General features: G+C 37.0%; 6 protein-coding genes across 6 annotated transcripts; 3 read left to right on the plus strand and 3 right to left on the minus strand.

Annotated features, from left to right (window-relative positions):
- Positions 1-4430: 4430 nt before the first annotated feature.
- Positions 4431-4944, plus strand: RHIMIDRAFT_198440 (uncharacterized protein; the record flags this gene model as incomplete). The annotated part of the gene is made up of 3 exons (XM_023606286.1): positions 4431-4574; positions 4634-4748; positions 4796-4944. 3 exons carry the CDS (start codon positions 4431-4433, stop codon positions 4942-4944), a joined length of 408 nt encoding a protein of 135 aa, XP_023468784.1.
- Positions 4945-5018: 74 nt separating this feature from the next.
- On the minus strand, positions 5019-5945 carry RHIMIDRAFT_271286 (uncharacterized protein). The gene has a single exon (XM_023612247.1). It carries the CDS (start codon positions 5798-5800, stop codon positions 5288-5290), a length of 513 nt encoding a protein of 170 aa, XP_023468785.1. The 5' UTR covers positions 5801-5945; the 3' UTR covers positions 5019-5287.
- Positions 5946-9437: 3492 nt separating this feature from the next.
- On the plus strand, positions 9438-13063 carry RHIMIDRAFT_311234 (uncharacterized protein). Its single transcript, XM_023614717.1, has 14 exons — positions 9438-9673; positions 9729-10077; positions 10134-10298; positions 10346-10424; positions 10482-10581; positions 10635-10702; positions 10762-10849; positions 10896-10982; positions 11040-11131; positions 11193-11883; positions 11939-12116; positions 12170-12300; positions 12355-12516; positions 12568-13063. The coding sequence occupies exons 1-14, from the start codon at positions 9568-9570 to the stop codon at positions 12870-12872; spliced, it is 2601 nt and encodes an 866-aa protein (XP_023468786.1). The 5' UTR covers positions 9438-9567; the 3' UTR covers positions 12873-13063.
- A 231-nt stretch (positions 13064-13294) lies between these two features.
- On the minus strand, positions 13295-13678 carry RHIMIDRAFT_199227 (ribosomal protein L24; the record flags this gene model as incomplete). Its single annotated transcript, XM_023606354.1, has 1 exon — positions 13295-13678. A coding segment is annotated over one exon (384 nt), but the record flags the coding sequence as incomplete, so codon positions are not given.
- Positions 13679-15955: 2277 nt separating this feature from the next.
- RHIMIDRAFT_289575 (translation protein SH3-like protein) lies at positions 15956-16752 on the plus strand (the record flags this gene model as incomplete). Its single annotated transcript, XM_023613657.1, has 4 exons — positions 15956-16105; positions 16157-16252; positions 16308-16411; positions 16479-16752. The coding sequence occupies exons 1-4, from the start codon at positions 15998-16000 to the stop codon at positions 16750-16752; spliced, it is 582 nt and encodes a 193-aa protein (XP_023468788.1). The 5' UTR covers positions 15956-15997.
- A 425-nt stretch (positions 16753-17177) lies between these two features.
- Positions 17178-18313, minus strand: RHIMIDRAFT_198596 (kinesin-domain-containing protein; the record flags this gene model as incomplete). Its single annotated transcript, XM_023606303.1, has 4 exons — positions 17178-17868; positions 17917-17987; positions 18042-18126; positions 18180-18313. The coding sequence occupies 4 exons, from the start codon at positions 18311-18313 to the stop codon at positions 17178-17180; spliced, it is 981 nt and encodes a 326-aa protein (XP_023468789.1).
- Between the last annotated feature and the right edge of the window lie 391 nt (positions 18314-18704).

Raw genomic sequence — 18704 nt, forward strand, 5'->3', positions numbered from 1 at the left:
GCTATACGGTTAAACAGTCTTTTATTTACAGTTAAAGCCTCAAGTGGGCGCACGATAATAATAATACATCTTCTTCGTCTGAGGCAGGTCAAAAGAGAATAAAGAATTGGAAACTAAAAAACTCTTATGGGATCAAGGGTAAAAAGGTTGTGGAAGAAATAATGTTGGACTAAGTGTAAGATACACTAGTGAGGGGAAGGAAGAAGCCAATCAAGGATCTTTTGCCCAAGGTGAGGGGGGCGAAGAAGGCGGACGCTTTTGGTGATGGAGGTAGTCAAGTTCAAAAAGAAGAGTACAGATAGCTGGCCAACGGATGGTCCATGAGAAAGCGGTTTGAAAGGAGCGTGGTTTCTTTATAGGTAGCATGTTCAAAAGGAAGGGTAATAGATCAGAAATTATTTCGGGTATCATAAGTCGGCGGTGCATCTGGAGACAATGAATGGTGTGGGCTTTGGTGAAGGATTGGTTGGGGTGCTGAGGACAGGTTTTGTCGTGACCATTGGGAAGCCAACCAAGGCGCCAACGTATACAGCGACTTCTCTCAGATCTGGTCATTGGTAGCCAAAGGATAGGGTCTAGGGAGATAGTCGGGCGACAGTGTATAAGAAGAACAGAGGCGTACGTAGAGCGTTTGTGATTGAAGTTACCTTGGCGGTACTTCCTTTGCATCAATCGTAATAAGCGGCGATCAAAGAATTCTGGGTTTGGTGAGTATAGTTTTCAAATGGGGGACCTATAGAGCTTATACCATTGGGAATGACTTCTAGATTGGCGGATCAATGGGAGAATATGAGAAAGTAGTGAATTATCTGGGAGGGTATGGGTACGTAGAAGGAATTGGAACTGAAGGAAGTAAGCGCGTTCCTGCATGGTTGGTAGGTTTGCCAGGTGTAACATCACTGTTGCGGAGGAATTATGCGAGTCCCCAAAGATTCAACGTATGCAGGTATTCTGAGCGTCATCTATTTATTTGCTAAGGAAGTAGCCTTGGTTAACCTGTTATACAGTATTTCCAAAATTATTGATACTGATGCCAAGAGTAAAATTCGCGCTTGTTAAATTCTAATGTCACTTAAATGTCGTATATGTAGAAGCATTGTCGTACAAAATATATGTATATTAAGTGTCAAAGCATTGTCAGTTCTCTTTTTTCTTCTTTTTTTTTTTTTACTCCTTTTCTCATTAAAAGCCGAGTGTTATAATATGAGCTTTCAAATTTTCTATGAAGACGGGCACGGTAATGCAGCTGATGAATACGGTAGGCCTGAGCCTATGGACTACAATATTGATGAAGAGCGATATGCTTTAGAAACAGTTAGCTCACACACCCAGTATTTGCATAATCAGCCTCAGGAGAATAATTTCGTCGTAGCCTCTATGGCAGATGAAGATGCAAAAAATGACCCAGATGTTTGCATGAAGGAGGCATCGAGTAAGCGAGCGTACACACTCTATACGGATCAGGACAAAGTTAGATTCTTTAAACTGATGTTTGAGAAAGTTATGGGTGCCTCAGCTGATGCGAAAGAATTAGGTATTCATTTTCGCACAGCTTAAAGATAGGCTCAAATGTACAAAACTGATCCTGATAGTGTTTTTATAAAGCATAAGAAAACCGGTCGCTCGCGTATACTTCAAGAACACAAGCAGGTGATCTTGGAGTACATAGATGAGAGTCCTTTAGCCGCCTTGGAGCAAGTAATGGAGCGACTACTTCAAAAGTTTCAGGATCTCAAGGCCTCTAAAAGCACTGTCTATAATTTTGTAAGAACTGAATGTAGTTTGTCATTCAAAAAAAGCCCAATTTTCAGCCTGTAAATAGGAACAGTGAAGAAAAAATTCAGGAGCGTTTCGACTGGGTTCGTAAGTGGGGGGGGGGTTTACGAACATGGACTTTAGAACTAACTGCGTCTTTCTCGATGAGTCTGCATTTCATATTAATTTGAAACGTAGTATGGCCTGGTCAAAAAAAGGATTGCATGCTGCGGTTACAGTGCCCAAAACCCGAGCACAAACAACAACGATTTTAGGTACGATCTCTGCTTCAGAATTAATAAAGTATAGCCTGAGATTACCGCAGCCGTCAGCCAAGAAAAGAAAGAGAGAAGGTTATGTTGAGTTAACGAGCACAGGGACAGTAACTGGTCATTATTTTAGCTTTCTGAAGGCCATGATGGATGAAATAGATCAGTACCCACATATGAAATGGTATTATTTTGTTATGGATAGCGCTATAAGACCTCAAATCCCAGAATCCTGACGTCGTTCAAGTTGAGCAAGCCCTTTCTCAACAGCCAAGCAGCACCGTATCCGTAGAAGACTTTGGCCGCTTCCTTCAAGCCAGATCTTAACAGTCTGCCGTTCTCAGTCTATTCTATGGACACACCATCAAAAACCATGATAATGGATACCCTCCCTTTCGTAAGGTCCGTCTTTCAGCGTACTTCAACAAACAACGTGCCGATCAAAAGCTTATTCAAGACTTACGCGCCAAGTTTAGAGAAGACTCCGTGTTTATGATGGGAAACTGGTCCGCTCCCCATGCTAGGTATCATGAGCCCATTCGTGGTCTTGGTTTCCGAAGACTCCTCAAGAAGCATGGGTTCCAAGTCTATCTTATAGACGAGTCCAAGACCAGTAAGTGCTGTCCAACATGCCACAACGAAAGCCTCCGCACGCTCCGTCGTGTTCCAAATCCACGGCCTTTTAAGGTAATAATACATTAACCACTTAGATGACTTTATATTGATTGAACATTGTTTGTAGATGCACCAACCTATACTGTAGACCCACCATGGCAGTACCAGATAGATATCGTTTATGGAACAGGGATGTTGCTACTTGCCTCAACTATATGCACATTCTTCGTGGGCTTCGGCGTAATGGCATGGTTCCTCATAGGTTTCGCCGGGTTGTTGTTGCTCCTACAAGACGTCGAAGAAGAGTGGACGATCAGGAGCAACCAAGAACTAGAATACGCTTAGACAATGATTCTCCGTCGTAGTTATCGCTAGGACACATCTAGATGCCTTCGGGGTAAGTTATATATAGTAATTTTCTTGCATAGTTAACTGTATAATTCTTTATATTCTCTCCTTGGTACTTATCACTCTCATTTGTATGTCGTTTCCTTTTGCATGCGTTTTATTTTTAACCTTTGCGCAAATACTTTTTTTAATATGCGCCAATTATTTTTTTCATACACGTCATAATTTTATCCTCTTTCTGAAATTTATTTTTAATAAAACAGTATAACCTCAAATGTCAAACACATTTTTAGCAACAGATTGCATCTGGCCCCTCTGACCAAAGAGGACGACAGCCTTTGCTTGCTAATGTATCCTAATTTATGTCCATTAGGTGCATGTTCTTTCTAAATTTATATAAAAGTAATTATTCTATCCGTTGCTATTATCAACATAATAAGGATAATTGCCTTAGCAACGCTGCTTCTCTACTGCCAAGTATATAAAACTCTGAATCTAGCGCACACATTTTGCCGACAAAGGAATCATTATTAAAAAAAAAAAGAACTCTTGGCTCAGAAAATAAATTAATAGAAACTGTTTTTCTTCTTTTTTTTTTCTTTGTAAAAGCTCGATGGCAAGCAATCAACCTCCTGCCGCCATGCAACACATGCCACAATATATTGCTCAATATCAACAGAGTATTGAGCTTTTAAACAACAACATCATGGCAATACGTAGAAATCTCGAAAGAACAGACATTAGTCAGGAGGAAAGAGAACATTATAAAAAACAAGAACACGAATTGCAATCAAAGCTTACTGTCCTTCAAGCATTGATCAACAACCTTGCGCCTCAACTAGTTGCTCAAAGCATACAACAGCGTGTCTTATCACAGCAACCCCTACAACCCAATCAACAACAGCAACAGCAGCAGCAGCAACAGCAACAGCAACAACAAATTGTTAATGACAACACAAGCACACCTGGGTCGCCTGCAACATTTCAGCAACAACCACAACAGCAGCCACTTGTTAATTTTGCAAACAACCCTCAATTACGTAAATTGGCTTAAAAACTCGATTCACTAATCTTTTCTTGCTCATCACATTCATTTGTATAGGTGCAGCGCAACAACAGCCAGCTGTAAATAGAATGAACTTGTCACCCGCTGCAGCTGCTGCTGCGGCCGCTGCTGCTCAAGCCGCCCAAGCTGCAACGCAAAATCAAGCACAATTCTCTTCGCCTGCAACTGCCACTCCAAGCAATGCCACGTTTGTCAATCCAATGTTAACAGCTGGAATCAAGCCTGCTCCCAATGTAGCTGCTCTTGCCTCTGCTGCTGCTGCTAAAAACAACAACATGTTTACATTCAATGCCAACAGCAATAACCCTAGCAACTTGTCCAACGCTAATAATCAAACTGCTAATACAGGCGCTGTCATGCCAAATAACAATATATCAATGCCATCAACTGTACCTGCACCTAAACCCTCAGCACCTTCATTAGATCATGATGGAGTCAACAGAGTCCTAACAAAACGTAAGATTCAGGAATTGGTTGCTCAAATAGATCCTTCAGAGAGATTGGAACCTGAAGTAGAAGATGTATGTAACGAGTTGATCAAATAAAGGGGGGACAATTGATTTAACTTCTTTTGTAATAGATTCTATTGGAGATTGCTGATGAGTTTATTGAATCAGTCACTAATTTTGCCTGTCGACTAGCCAAGCATCGAAAATCAGACACTTTAGAAGTAAAAGATGTGCAATTACACTTAGGTAATCAGACATAAAGTAATAAAGGATCATGGCTAAATCATATTTAGAACGTAATTGGAATATTCGTATACCAGGATTTGCGGCAGATGATATCAGGCCTTTAAGGAAAGCAGCCGTCTCATCTGCACATCAAAGCAAAGTACAGGCTGTGAACACAGCTAAAAGTCAATTGGCATCAAACTCAAAGAAGGATTAACCATTAGTATATGTTCTTAAATAAAAAATACTTTTTGTGTACAATCAATCATTAGTTTTCTTTGTTATAAAATTGGATTTTATTAGCTTAATGGTTGCAATATATTCAAAAGGAAGAGAATGCAAGATAAACGATTGAAAGATTGAAGAAAGTGATCAATGTATGAGTGTATTATGCGTGTTGTGTATATGTAACTGGAGATATATCGTTGTCAACAACGATATAGGGAGGAATTTAATGCTTTTTTTTTGGTTTAGTAATGAATTGCGAGGGGGGGTATAGTTGTAATGTTCTTCGTTCAACAAAAGATTTGGTATATACTGCAAAAGAAGATGATAACTACTCAAGGCATTTCTACTTGATGGTTAATGAGATTGATACAGGCTGAGCGAAGTTCACATTCCTTCCAATCACGGTTGTTCAAATCGAGTGCAACAGATCTCCAAGCTTGCTTGAACAAGTGCGTGTTTTTCTTGATTGAGCTTAATAAGATACGGTCTTCGTTCACCGACCAGCCCTTTCTTTGAGAGCTCTTTGCGCGTAATGTCTTGAAACGACCCCAGCAGCAGCCTCGAGAACGATGCGGCAAATACTTGGCGGAGATCATTGCCCAGGAGAGTCCTTGCAGATAACCCTTTTGTAGCAAATAATCTTCAGCGACAGTCCAAGGGATACGTGTTTGCTGTTGTTGTTCCTTTGGTTTACCAGGGAAGGTTGTAGGTGAAGATGGTACAGTGTCTGAAGAAGAAATCGAGGATGCGCTTGACCATGACATTGAAGGAGATGCATAACTATAGTCAAAGTTTCGCTTTTCATATAGCTCGACTGTATCATTAAGCAAGTTTTTGACATCCATTTCACTTTGTGATATCTATATGTATTTATGTACTTGTATATGTATAAGACTATTTATAAATGTGGAATGAAAGAATTAGTTTATATATTATTTGCAAGCAAACGATATATAGAAAAAGAATATAAAAAGAAAGGAAATTTAAAAAGAATATGTTTTCGTATAAAAGGAAAAGTAAAAGAAAAAGGAATGGTCTATTTATATATTTTACCCTTCTTAACTGATCAAAATATATGCAAGGGACGTGCATTATGAACATTCATTTTAGCAAACAATCCCCTATCTGTCCTTGAGACCTGACATAATATCGAAATCATGTAAAAAAAAGGAGAGTTAAGCTGAAGAGATATATATATAATTTATTTACAGGAGCTTTAACAAAGCATGTATAAAAACAGTAGCAAAAGAGGAGGAGTTTGGTAAAGATTTAAAATCAAGCCTAGACTTCCCCTTTTGTATCATGGCTTGTCAAAAATGCCCTGTCAATAATATGGCTTTCAATTGGTAACTTTGATAGGCAGGCATAAAAAAAAAGGGAGAGGGGGAGGGGAAATAATTGATTGTAAGAATATGAGCCTACTTGTCTCATTAAAAGCCTGCTTTATATGTTTAAGTTGTTCTTTTTATGAATTTTTTCTTTATTCTTCGATAAACGTAACTCTAACTTACTTTAAGTAATCTAGATACACTTCATTGCAAAAAGGAGTATTTAGGAAAGGAGCAAGTTATTGAGTCATCAAGACATCATGACTAGATATAAGAAAAAGAAGCTTATTTGGGTTTTTTTTCTTAATTAGTGATCTACCATAAAAGAAAGGTAACGGACCATATGCTTATTGTATTAGCTCATATCCTCACAAAGAGAGAGAGAGAGTTTCCACCCGTTAGTGTTTACCTTCCGTGTTTAACTTTAAGGGTATGCTCTAGCTCATTACTATAAATGTGAATTTTCTCATTTTGTGTATGCAAAAGGGCGTTTGATCCTCTCCTTATTTGTATTGATAATTAATTACTTTGCTTGAGGGAGAATATACTTTCTTTATTTATTGATGATTTTGATTACCTTCTTTTTTTTTGTCATTGTAGAAAGCTACTGATCGTCAACTATACTCAGGTCAATTTCCGAAATGATGCGTTACGCTCTTTACCAAAATAGATTAAACAAATGAAGCACGCACCTATCCTTTTCTTTTTATCTTTCCTCTCCTTCGTTGTTTTCGCTGAACTGCCTTATAGAAGAATATTATCTCCTGTCCTTACTAAGCGGTTTCTAACCTTGTTTCTTTACATACCACAGTATAACCCTGAAGTTACTGTTGTCATTTTTACAATAATGACTCTTAAGGTTATGTGGCAAGGGAATCATTTGCTTAACGTGATTCAAGCATTATCAATGTCATTCATTCCTTAGTTCCCTCAAGTGATCACGTTAAATGTAAAGTTTCTGACGCTTACGACTATCATTGCATAGTATTTCAAAGAATAATGAACATCGTAAAGAATATACATTTCGTCAAGAGTTATCATCAACATCAAGTTATGAGAGAGATAAGAAAATAGAGAATCATGCGCATGACAACTATGATCAGCTTGTTGGTTTGAAGCATTGACATAAGCGTCTTTGTAGTAAATACAAAATAGTTAAGATTGTATACTTTATGCTCATTATTTGCTTAAGTAGGCTCTGTAAGCTTATTTGCTTTGTTACCCCTTCCTTATATCTAGTTTTATATTTGCGGCAAACGATAAACAATAGCCAACATTATTGAACCTTAACAACTTTTGTCACATTGCCTTGCCTGCGCCCATTCTCATTCGGCTGAACTTATACCGGCTTCGTGAGGATAGTGCTTTACATAGTAATGTGTGCTAGTTTGAATAAAGTAATGAAAGGAGAGTTTATAAAAGATGGTCTCCTTGCTAATGACACTTCAAAAAAAAAAAAGAGAGAGAATGAAAATGGCATATAAAATTTTAGCAATAGCACGACAATAACCTTGAGAATGTCATTGGGAATATGTTTTATAAGGTGGTTGTGACTCAAAGGATATCAAAGGATGCAACGTAGCCTTCAAATGTCCTTTTACAATCCTCTCTATCCTGCATCAATATATATTTTTTAGAAAACTTTTTATTGCTTGGTGCTTGATCCAAACTTTTGCAAATGGCGCAAACTTGTTGGCTAGAAACAGATAAAAAAAAAAATACATCATGAGAAAGCTCCATTTCATTGACAAGATAGCACAAGGAGGGGAGAAGGGGGAGTAATGAAAAAGTAAAAAAAGTGGCTACATTTACAGAAAAAGGATGTGGTTAAAGCATTAGGCTGCTGTTTCTAAGGGAGATTCAAGTCTAATATAACTTGGAGAAAATGTATTTCTAGAAATGTGAAAAAAAGTAGGGAAAGGTACTACAAGGGAAATGGTAGGAAAATGTAAATGAAAAGGGCATCAGGATATTTACTCTTGGGTATATTGAGCGCTTTGGGTAGCTGTCATATAGAGATATACTACCTTAAAATGGATAGTGTGCCCGTTTATGCTCCCCTTGCTTATTTTCCTGGAAAAGTACTCCAGTTGTGAAAGGTAAAATCGCGATTCTCCTCTATCAGAGATGATCGGAGTACAGGCTGTTCCTTAATGAGCATATCTGTCAATATGTACTGTATAATATCCTGAGAATGTACAGCCGTAGTAGATAGACTCAAAAGCCCTTATTCTAACTTGACCGAGCACACGCTTTGCATAACTGCAGAAAGGATTTTGCTGTTTGTCAACTCACTTTTGAAACCTTGAGAATATCTTAACATTGACCAATTTGATGACAAATGTTACGGCATTACCTTTGCAGGTATAAATTACCACTTTCGGTTATTAATTCTTCCGCTCTACTCCCTACTGCCATCAACCAACGCCTTTACAAAACAAAGAATAGAAGAGGTTGGTATTTTTCTGTAACCTTTATAGAGCCTAATCTCAGGAAAGGTAACACTTGCCTTGCTATCAAGTTCTCTCTCTTTCTCTTTTTTTGTCAATGTACACCTCCAAGTACAAGGAGAGGTAGAATAAAAGGGAGTAATTTGGAATTCCATGCATGCTTTAACTGCTATTGATTGTATAGCTTGATAAACCATAAAGAAAATGATCCCTCTTGAAATGTAAATAAGAAAAACAGATCCCTACTGTATTTGGTGATGACATGTTTAACAAGCACTGCATCAAACTATAAGACAATTAAGACAGTAGACATGGGTTCGTTAAAAAAAGTCTTGAAGAAATTTGATGATATTTAACTAGTAGAATGTAATATCATTGCCATAGTGCTGCATTAAATTGCATTGACTATATTCGTGACCATGGTATCCTTTCTTATGCCTGAAATTCAGACTGTCTAAATTTGGAGTGACAAGAATCTTTCAGCTAGATTTGCAAGTATAGTTTTACATAATTTCTGAGCCAAACCATTCTCACGCTTCCAATTTAAAGAAGTGTCGTAACACATCAGGTACTGAAAGAACGCTGTACTTGAGAAGATAACTACAATTTATTCCATGATTTATTCCAAGATTTATTCCATGATTTATTCCATTTCTGCTTCCTTAATTTAACAAATCAACAGCCCTATCAATGCAATCATTATTGTTGTCTCAATGTGCGTAAATGTGTCACGGTAAGCTGCGGCGAGTGTCACGGTAAGCTGCGGCAAGTGTCAAGGCCATTTAAATAAAGTTAGTGTTTGTTCTTTTTCTCCTCTTTCTTTCCATTTCAATTATGCCTCATTGTTGTTATTCCAAGGGTTCAAAAGATGGTGACTTTTGCTCATCAAGTGCTTTTAATCAATATGCGCCTAACAAAGTGATTGAGCCTATCCATTTAGGTATTCAAATAAGCCTTATATACACACGTAATCATATTAACCAAATAATAAAAAGATATCAATCTGCAGTTTGAGGAACTTACAAAGAAGACCTTGAAAGGAAAAGTTACCCTCACTTTTAAACATACAGGAAAAGCACTCATTTCAAACAAGAATGACTTGTCAACAACTGTGCTCAATGCAGAAGAGTTTGAAAATGTCAAGGTGATCAGTGTTGACGGAGAGCAGATCTCTTACAGATATGACGGACATCTTATTCATTTACACTGGGAGACACCATTTGCTGCCAACGCTGAACGTAAAGTTCTAATTGAATATGATATCGAGGATCCTATTGCTGGTTTGTATTTTCAGCAAGAAGAAGACTCATCGCACTGGGCTGTGACCGATCACGAAACGGAAAAGTAAATAATTCCCTTAAAAGGGATTTTGACTTTCAAATTGAGCTTTATTTGCATAGAGCTCGTTATTGGTTACCTACAGTTGACTATCCCACTGTTCGAACTACCTTAACCTGGACGATCACTGCCCCAGAAAAGTATAGCTCATTAGCCAACGGATCTTTATTGGAGACGACTACGGTTAATGGATTGACATCCACTCGTTGGGAGCTAACTTACCCTTGGTAAGATAATAGAGAAATGGACTTTACGGTTGCTAATGGATACATAGTCCATCCTATTTGATTTGTTTTGCTGTTGGTGACTTTATATCTGTAGATGATGAAGAAGTAGATGAAATTCCTATCAAGGTATTTATATCAGTAATATACTTGGTCACATGTTGTTTTTTACTAAGTAGAAATTAGTATTTCACATCCACGAAATATAAGACAGAGGATCTCAAGAGAACGTTTGATAAAACGCCTTCAATGATCAAATGGATTCAGAAAAAAGTGGGTGTTTCATGTAAGTTAAAAAGAATGATCAATTTGGACATACATCAATACATACAACCGTAGTTCCCTGGACAAAGTACTACCAGATTGCCCTTCCAGCAAGCCGCGGTGCAATGGAAAACATCTCTCTGGTAACGTATAATCAGAGTTTATATTATAGCTGATGCTAACAAGCAATACAATCTTATAGGTAACTTGGGGAGATTATTTTGTGATGGATGAAGTTTATGCTCTGGAACGCAAGCTATTTGCTGATGTTGTCAACATACACGAAATGGGTAAAGTATGATTGGTTTACATGAATGGCTTTTAATACGATCATAGCACACACCTACTTTGGTAATCTTCTTGTTATTCGTCATTTTGAGCATGCTTGGTTGAAAGAAAGTTGGGCAAATTATATGGAATCATGTAAGGCGCTATAGTGCTCTCTTCATGACGTAGCTTAACCTTCTATCATATCTTTAGGTTGGATAGAGGACCATTTATCTAAAGAAGATTTTGACTATGATTTGTTCTCTAATGCCCAAAGTTATTTTGGCGAATGTGAAAGATATATGGTAAAAAAAGAATGCCTTAAGCTCATCTTATAATAACTTTTTTGCTTATTTAAACCTAAAGCGTCCCATCGTTACCCGCAAATACGATTCTTCTTGGGACATGTATGATTCACACACTTATACCGGTGGAGGTTGGCGAATTCATATGCTTCGAAGGCTTTTGGGCGAAGATGCATTCTGGACAGCCGTTAAACACTATGTTGAAAAGTATTCATGTAAAACTGTCCAAACAACAGACTTTCAAAATTGTCTGGAAGAAGCATCTGGTCTGAATCTCACTCGCTTTTTTGATGAATGGATATACTCCAAGGGTCATCCTAAGCTTAAGGGCACATATGAATACGACATGAAGGCAAATGTTGTAAAGGTCACGCTGACTCAGACTCAAGTTGATGCAGATAACCAGATCCCTCTCTTTGCATTTGATTTAGATATTGAGCTGACAACGTCAGGAAAGAAGACTGAGACTGTTACTGTAACATTTGACAGAGAAGACAAGGTTACTGCTATTATTGCATTACCCAAAGACGTTAAACCTGCTGCAATTCGAATCGACCCTGAGAACAAAGTTTTGTTCACTTTGGATATGTCTGCTGAACAAGATATTTTGATTGAAACTGCAAAAAATGCTAAAGATATCGTCAATCGTATCTGGGCATTCTCAGAATTAATCAACAAGGCCACTAGACCTGCCTTAAAGGCCGTACGTGAATTGATTAAAGAAGAGCCATTTTACGGTGTTCGTGTTCAAGGTATATATCAATTTTTTAAAGCAAAATAGTTGATATGACTAAACATCTATATTAGTGGCGAGTAAACTTGCCAAGTTAAATAGCACCCTGAGCATAGATATACTTGCAGATATGTTGACAACAGAGAAACACCCTTTAGCTCTTGCACCCATTGCCACTCAATGCAAAACACAGGACAATAGACTTCGTCAAGCATTGATCAACTTCCTTCAAAGAGAAAATCTCCCCTACATGTATGTATCCCAAATATGTCTAGATCTTCTACTAAGTTCATATCGTCAACTAGTGCCCATGGTAGTGCTCTCATTTCTCTTGGATCTCAACGAAACAAAGATGATTTATCCTACCTGATCCAAGTAGCACAAGATGACAGTAAAATTGGGCAGCATGCACTTGTCCGATCGGGCGCCTTGACAGGTAACCATTTTGTTTGTCATTATAAACCTCACATGTAACTATTATTTTTTGTAGCTTTGGGTAAACATCGTAGTAAAAACGCCTTTGAGTACCTTCTTGAGCGTGTAGAAAGTGGTAAAGAACCCCTTCGTGCTAAGCCATTCATAATCAGAGCTTTGGTTGAATCATCCCCCTGGCAAGAAGAACTTTTACAGAAACAAGTGAATGAGATACTACGTATGTGAATGAAAATTAGAAACCTGTCGTCTAACTCATACTTTTATATAGTCAAGCTGATAAGACACTTTGATCGTCAGGTACGCTCTGCCGCTGTTGCTGGCCTTGCTAATCTGAAGGATAAGTCTGCGTATGAAGCTATCGAGTCCACTCGTTGTATGTATGCAAAAGACGATCAATCATGGATGAATCGTCAACTAAAGAAATTGAAGAATACTAAATCTGCTGGTGAAGAAGTTTCCAAGGAGCTAATTGAGAAACTTGAAGAACGCGTCAAAAAGCTAGAAGATGAACTTTATGCAATCAAGGTTGAAAATGAAGTCAATTCTAAAGAATCCGAACAGGAAAGCAAATAATACTTCTTCAGGAACTATTCGCACACAATTTAAAACCAACAATAATTACACTTTAGTTGATTATTAATCCTTTCTTTATTATTTAAAAGACAACGAATTTTATCTTTTTCAGAGAAGATAAATGTGGCCAACACTTATAAAAAACTTGAACTGAAAAAGCTGTTGTCTCATTTGTTGTCTGAAATTATCATCAGTGTGCGAATAATTTGTGAATAAAGTGTATGTCAAAAAGAAATAAAAAGCATGTTCCAATTCAACTTGTTACTGATTCTTTTTTTGCTTGTTATAAACAAGATAAATAGCAATTGAAAGAATTCTAGATTAACAAACTAAACTTTTATTTGACAAATCAAAGTGTATATTGTCATAGTTTACTATAGAAACAAAAAAGATAAATACCAATGATACCATATTATTGTCACTTATGTTACCTGCTTCATAGCGTCCTTCTTTCCCTTGCGTTCAAGAATAGCATTACGGCTCTTGTCCAACTTCAAGTTTGTGATAACAACCTTGGAAGCGCTAATGCCAATAGGAACAGTAGCACCGTTCACCTTTTCACGGGTGACACGATCAATGTGAATAACCCACTTCTTACGGTAGACTTGAACAACCTTTCCTTCACGGCCCTTGTAGGTACCACGGACAACCATGACAGTGTCGTCCTTGCGAACAGGAATGGAGCGAACGCTGTACTTTTCACGGAGTTCTTTGGATAAAGGTGAGCTCATGATCTTGCGACGAACATCGGAGGTGGCAGTGAAGTGAGCCTTTCTGCTCTTTCTACGGGAAGAACTGACATCTAACAAACAAAGAGGTTGAGTTTTTATGAGTCTTTAAAGAAGTGGTGGATTATTATTCTTCATTAATTAAAAATGAAGGTAGTGGTTGAGATGTATCCATTGACATTTCCATACTGAATTCTGTCACTTTTTTTATCTTTCCCCCTCTTCTCCTTCCATCCTTCATTTTTATATGTGTTGTAATAAAGAATAAATCCATCCATCTATTATAAAGCATATTTACCAGCAGAGAATTTCATCTTGTGTTAGAAACGGATGAATATGAAAAAGGAGAGAGAAAGGATCTTTTGGACATTGCTCTTCTTTTGCCCTTGGCTGTTCCAGACATACACTTTCCCCCCTTCAGCTCTCACACACACAACTGTTCTGGTCCCTCAAGGTTCAGCATTTGTCCGGACCGAACATGTGACAATTCTCTATTTAATACTGAGATTGAATTACGATCAATGCTTTGCAGTTACTCTTTGGCTGCATTAACAATGATGTAAAAACATCAAGGCTTTACATGCCTAAGCTTTTACAACAGTGGTTGTATGGTTTAAAATTTTTTAGTATCTTGAAAAAATACTTAATGATTACTTGGAATAATAGAAAACAAGTGAAAGACATGTTTATTGTCCTTTTACAATTATGCAAATGTCTAATGTTTAGGATTTTTGACAGTTGCCTGAAAAAAAGAAAGAAGAAAATGAAATGAAGTACAGATATATATTGAATATGGCTTTGCAGATCAAAGAATAGTGTATATCGGTATTTGAATGAACTGTTTAATTGTAAAAAAAAAACACTGATCCCCTTTATTTAAATCTGCTTTCTACCTTTTCTTTTTTATATTTTTTTTATTCATAATTTACAGAAATTTATGCCAGTTACAGTTCTTTTTATTTGCTCAAAATAGTTGTAAAAATAGATTTGTCAATATGCTTTTACTATTCACCTATTGATTATTTTATTTATTTTAAAAAAGCAACCATGTTTTATTATGTGAAAAATAAAAAGTAGAGGTGTTTTTTTTTTGAAAATAAACTTTAATTTCCTAGACTGAAAGGATGTTGCAAATAAATATTTACTTCTGCTGCCTTGGAAATTCTCCATACATCAGTGAGGAGCTTGTAGAAAATCAGTAGACATACCATTCTATATACACAAAATAAGTTTATATTCATATCTTTACACAACAAATAAGCACTACCAGTCGACCTAATAAGTTCAAAAGTTGGACACGAGCAAGTTCAACATGGGCAGCATTGCCGATAAGGATGATTTCAGGACTAGTTTCAACATTGATTGCAACGTCGACCTTACATCTCTGTCCGAGGTCATTGAGAGACTGAGCAAATTCGGGGTGAAAGTAAGAACAAAATTGGTTAGGAGTTGGATAGATAACCATCTAAGGTAAATTGTATCAGTCATTTTGCTTGTATCGTAACATAGTACATTGCTTACCATGATAGGATGAAAAACGATTGTGTCTTTAGAAGAACGAGAAATATCAGTAGCGTCGGTGCCAGCAGCAAGGCAGCTGTAATGAGGTTCCACAGGCTCTTGAGAAAAAGAGGGTAGAAATAGCAAATTATCAATATTAATAGGAAGACAGAAAGATTGTATAAACATTTTAGGTTCAGTGAAACGCAAGAAAGGAAAAGTAAGAGTAAAATGATAGTTTTCCTTGTTGAATTAGTTGTTTCTTTATATTTATACAAATTTCCGTCTTTTCTTTTGCTTTTACATGAGTTACTTATTTAAATCTACCGCGGTGGTATCTTTTAGAACCAAAATATAAACATGTCATTTTATACTATTACATAATAATCTTGTTTTACGAGCATATGTTCTTTTGTATAGATTGTGCTCTTGTGATCTTTTTTTACTAACAAGATACTGTCAACTCTTTCAAGTATATGTTAAATAGACCCTGAGAGATTTCTAGAAACGACAGTGATTTCAATATTAACCACGCTTTCTATAATTGAATACTTCAGCTTAGAGCTAAAGATTTTCACTTTGCGTTATTCCCATTGCTAACTGTTGATATGTAGTTATTTTTATGTTGAAAAAATAATTATATTTGACATCATTTTTTTGTTCTCATCTTTTATATATGTGCTATAATAGGTTGAACATAACCTATAGAGCGGTTGATCAATTATGGTTTATGAAATGCTCTAAGGAAGAGGGAAAGACGGTCTATACGAGAGGAAGGAAGAAAGCAAACACCAATTTCAGGTACACATAGATTGAACTCCAGCCATCAAAATTAAAAGTCACAGACTACATATGAATAGCAAGCCCCCATTGATAAAAAAAATATTTCTATCCACTATGCAAAGTTTTAGACACAGTGCTCTTAGTTCTCGTGTAGCTCCTAAACTCAAGTCAGTACATCCCAAAGATAAACTCAAGCAATGGAATATTGTTACTGGTGACAAGGTTAATTTGCAGCCATTTCTATCTTTTTAGTCATATTCACATGTTATATAGGTCGCCATTATTGCAGGAAAGGACAAAGATACTATTGGTGAAGTCAAATCAGTCGATCGTAAAAACAACACTCTTATTGTCGAAGGAAAGAAACTGGTATGAAGTAGCAATCGTGGCTTGAAATCTTTAACTCACTTTCGATCATCTACAGGCAAAGAAGCACGTACCACAGCAACCTGGATTTCCAGACGGTATCTTTAGAAAGGAGATGCCCATTCACTATTCCAATGTCATGTTACTTCACCCTGACACACAGTAAATAGAGAACAAAAGAGAATTATAAAAGAAAAAGAGATAGATTGAAGCTAATCACGCCCTGTAGGATGCCCACTCGCATCGATAGACGCAAAGTTGAAAAGACACTAGAAGACGGCCGAATTGTGTCCAAATGGACACGATTTGTAAAAGGAACAGATATTGAAATTCCCAAGCCTGAAAGAAAATACAACGATCAAGGAGAGGAACAATTTACAACAGCACCCGAGGATGTGCTTGCTGTCACATATAAACCGGATCCTACACAACCCCCTTTCCCTTCTGAAATTGTCAGAGAACTTAGAAACATATACAAGAAGAAACCAGCAACAACAGCATAAGTGTGTATAATAATAATAAAAAGCTTTTATTCATCATCAGAACAAAGCTCTTCCTTGATTTTATCTTGTAAATGATGGATCACCGAAAGCTTCTTCTCTAAAAGACTGTTTAAGCTTGTAAGATAGTTTCGGTATTTATTGTAGAATTCAAGAGAGTCCATGGCAACCGAATTGATATCATTTACCATTTCCTTTGCTATCTTTAGATATTCTTCACTTTCATGAATTTCTACCCAGTGCTGATCTAAAAATATTTTGATGTGTTCCTTTGTTATTTGTCGAGGTTGTCCTTCTTCCTCTTCTTCTATATCCATAGCTTCTACATCTTCCACATGTGTATCCACTAATCTTGAATCAGACTCGCCTCTAAATTCTTTTATTCTATATTTTGTTAGAAGGAGGAAAGTTTTATGTATTATTTCTTTTTACCTATCAGCGTATCTCAGCGTATTTAATGTATGATCACTATTGGCCGAGTTGGGTGAAATGGTTGCAATCATACATGTCTTGGAATTTCCTATAAAGGAGTCACGGAGAACCATGGTCAGTTTACTTCCACGAAATGGAGCACGCCTTTGATCTTGATCTAGCGCTCTAATACATTCTTTTAAAGCAAGTAAACTTCTATTGATTTCAGCACCTTCCATTCTCACTTTTGCATCTGTGTTATGGCCTCTATCCGTGCCTCGTTCACTACCGGCAAGATCAATAAAGTTTAATTTGCCATAGGGTTTGTTATTAGTGCTCTGCTTTAAGCAAATCTGCAAAATGGCATGCGATCTTGAAGATGATTGATTTGTCATTGTTTTATTTGTTGTTCGCTCTCTGCTTCCAAAACTGCAAACTTCCATCAAAGTATCTACATCATGCACACGAACTTCCTTTAGGCCAGCTATTACTACATTTCCTTTTCCATCATCTCTTGGTATCAGTTTCTTTCGTTTGTTAAGCAAGTCATATAAATGACCTTGATATATTTCGTAATATCCAACCCATACAACCAAGTGTGCATAACGTCCTTTATTCAGCAATCTAAATATATCCATCACTGCCAGTGTGTATAAGCCGTGCTTGGGGTCGAGCATAGTGTATGTCTTTCCTGACCCAGTTTGACCACTAATATGTTGATTAGATATAGCAATTGGGTATATAAAGTGTTATTACAATGCAAAACAAGTTGATTTGCCTCCTTCAAACATATAATTTACAAGCGGCCTTGTTGTCTTTTGATAAATCTATATACACAGTATTGAGTCTCCCAAGGGGTTTAATATACATTTATCATTTACTGTGCGATTAGATATGTTGCTATCAAAGACATTGTCAAATGTGAAAGAATGCTGTTCAATATACTGCGTAAGATCAAGCCTTACTCTATTCATTTTAAATTAGCCAAGTTTACTATATCCTTTTCTGATGCTACTCACTTTGGTTCCAAGATGTCAATTGTTCTCATACCAGACATTTGTGCTATATCCTTTTCCTTGGCCAGCATTTCACTCTTGTTCAGAGGTCGTTTCCGCACACACACACGGATTTTTTGATCGGTTGATTGCACCATTGAGGACGGTGTGTTTGCTTCTATAGTTGGTTTCGATCGCTTTTCTTTAGAAGCTATGTATTCTTCTAACGTCATACTCGCATACTGTCGACTGATTTCATCCGGTGTTTTTCGCCTTGGCGATGGCACCTTGTTTTGACGATGAATGATTTTGGTTCCTGATCTAGCGATAGGACTTTTCGTAGGACTTGCACGTTGTACAGGACTTCTTAAAGGACTGTAAGGCTTAATACATACATTATTTGTTCTAGACAAAAGACGCTGTGGTGAATGTGGTGGCATCTTTTGGTTTAAGCAATGGTTTATTGGTTGATCGCGTAGAAAATAAAAAAAGAGGGAAAAAAAAAACGCGTCAAATGGTCCGCTCAGGACAACTCAATTCGTTTAAACA

The sequence above is a fragment of the Rhizopus microsporus genome (genome assembly GCF_002708625.1).
Source record: "Rhizopus microsporus ATCC 52813 unplaced genomic scaffold scaffold_3, whole genome shotgun sequence".
In the NCBI taxonomy this organism is placed as follows: Eukaryota; Fungi; Mucoromycota; class Mucoromycetes; order Mucorales; family Rhizopodaceae; genus Rhizopus; species Rhizopus microsporus.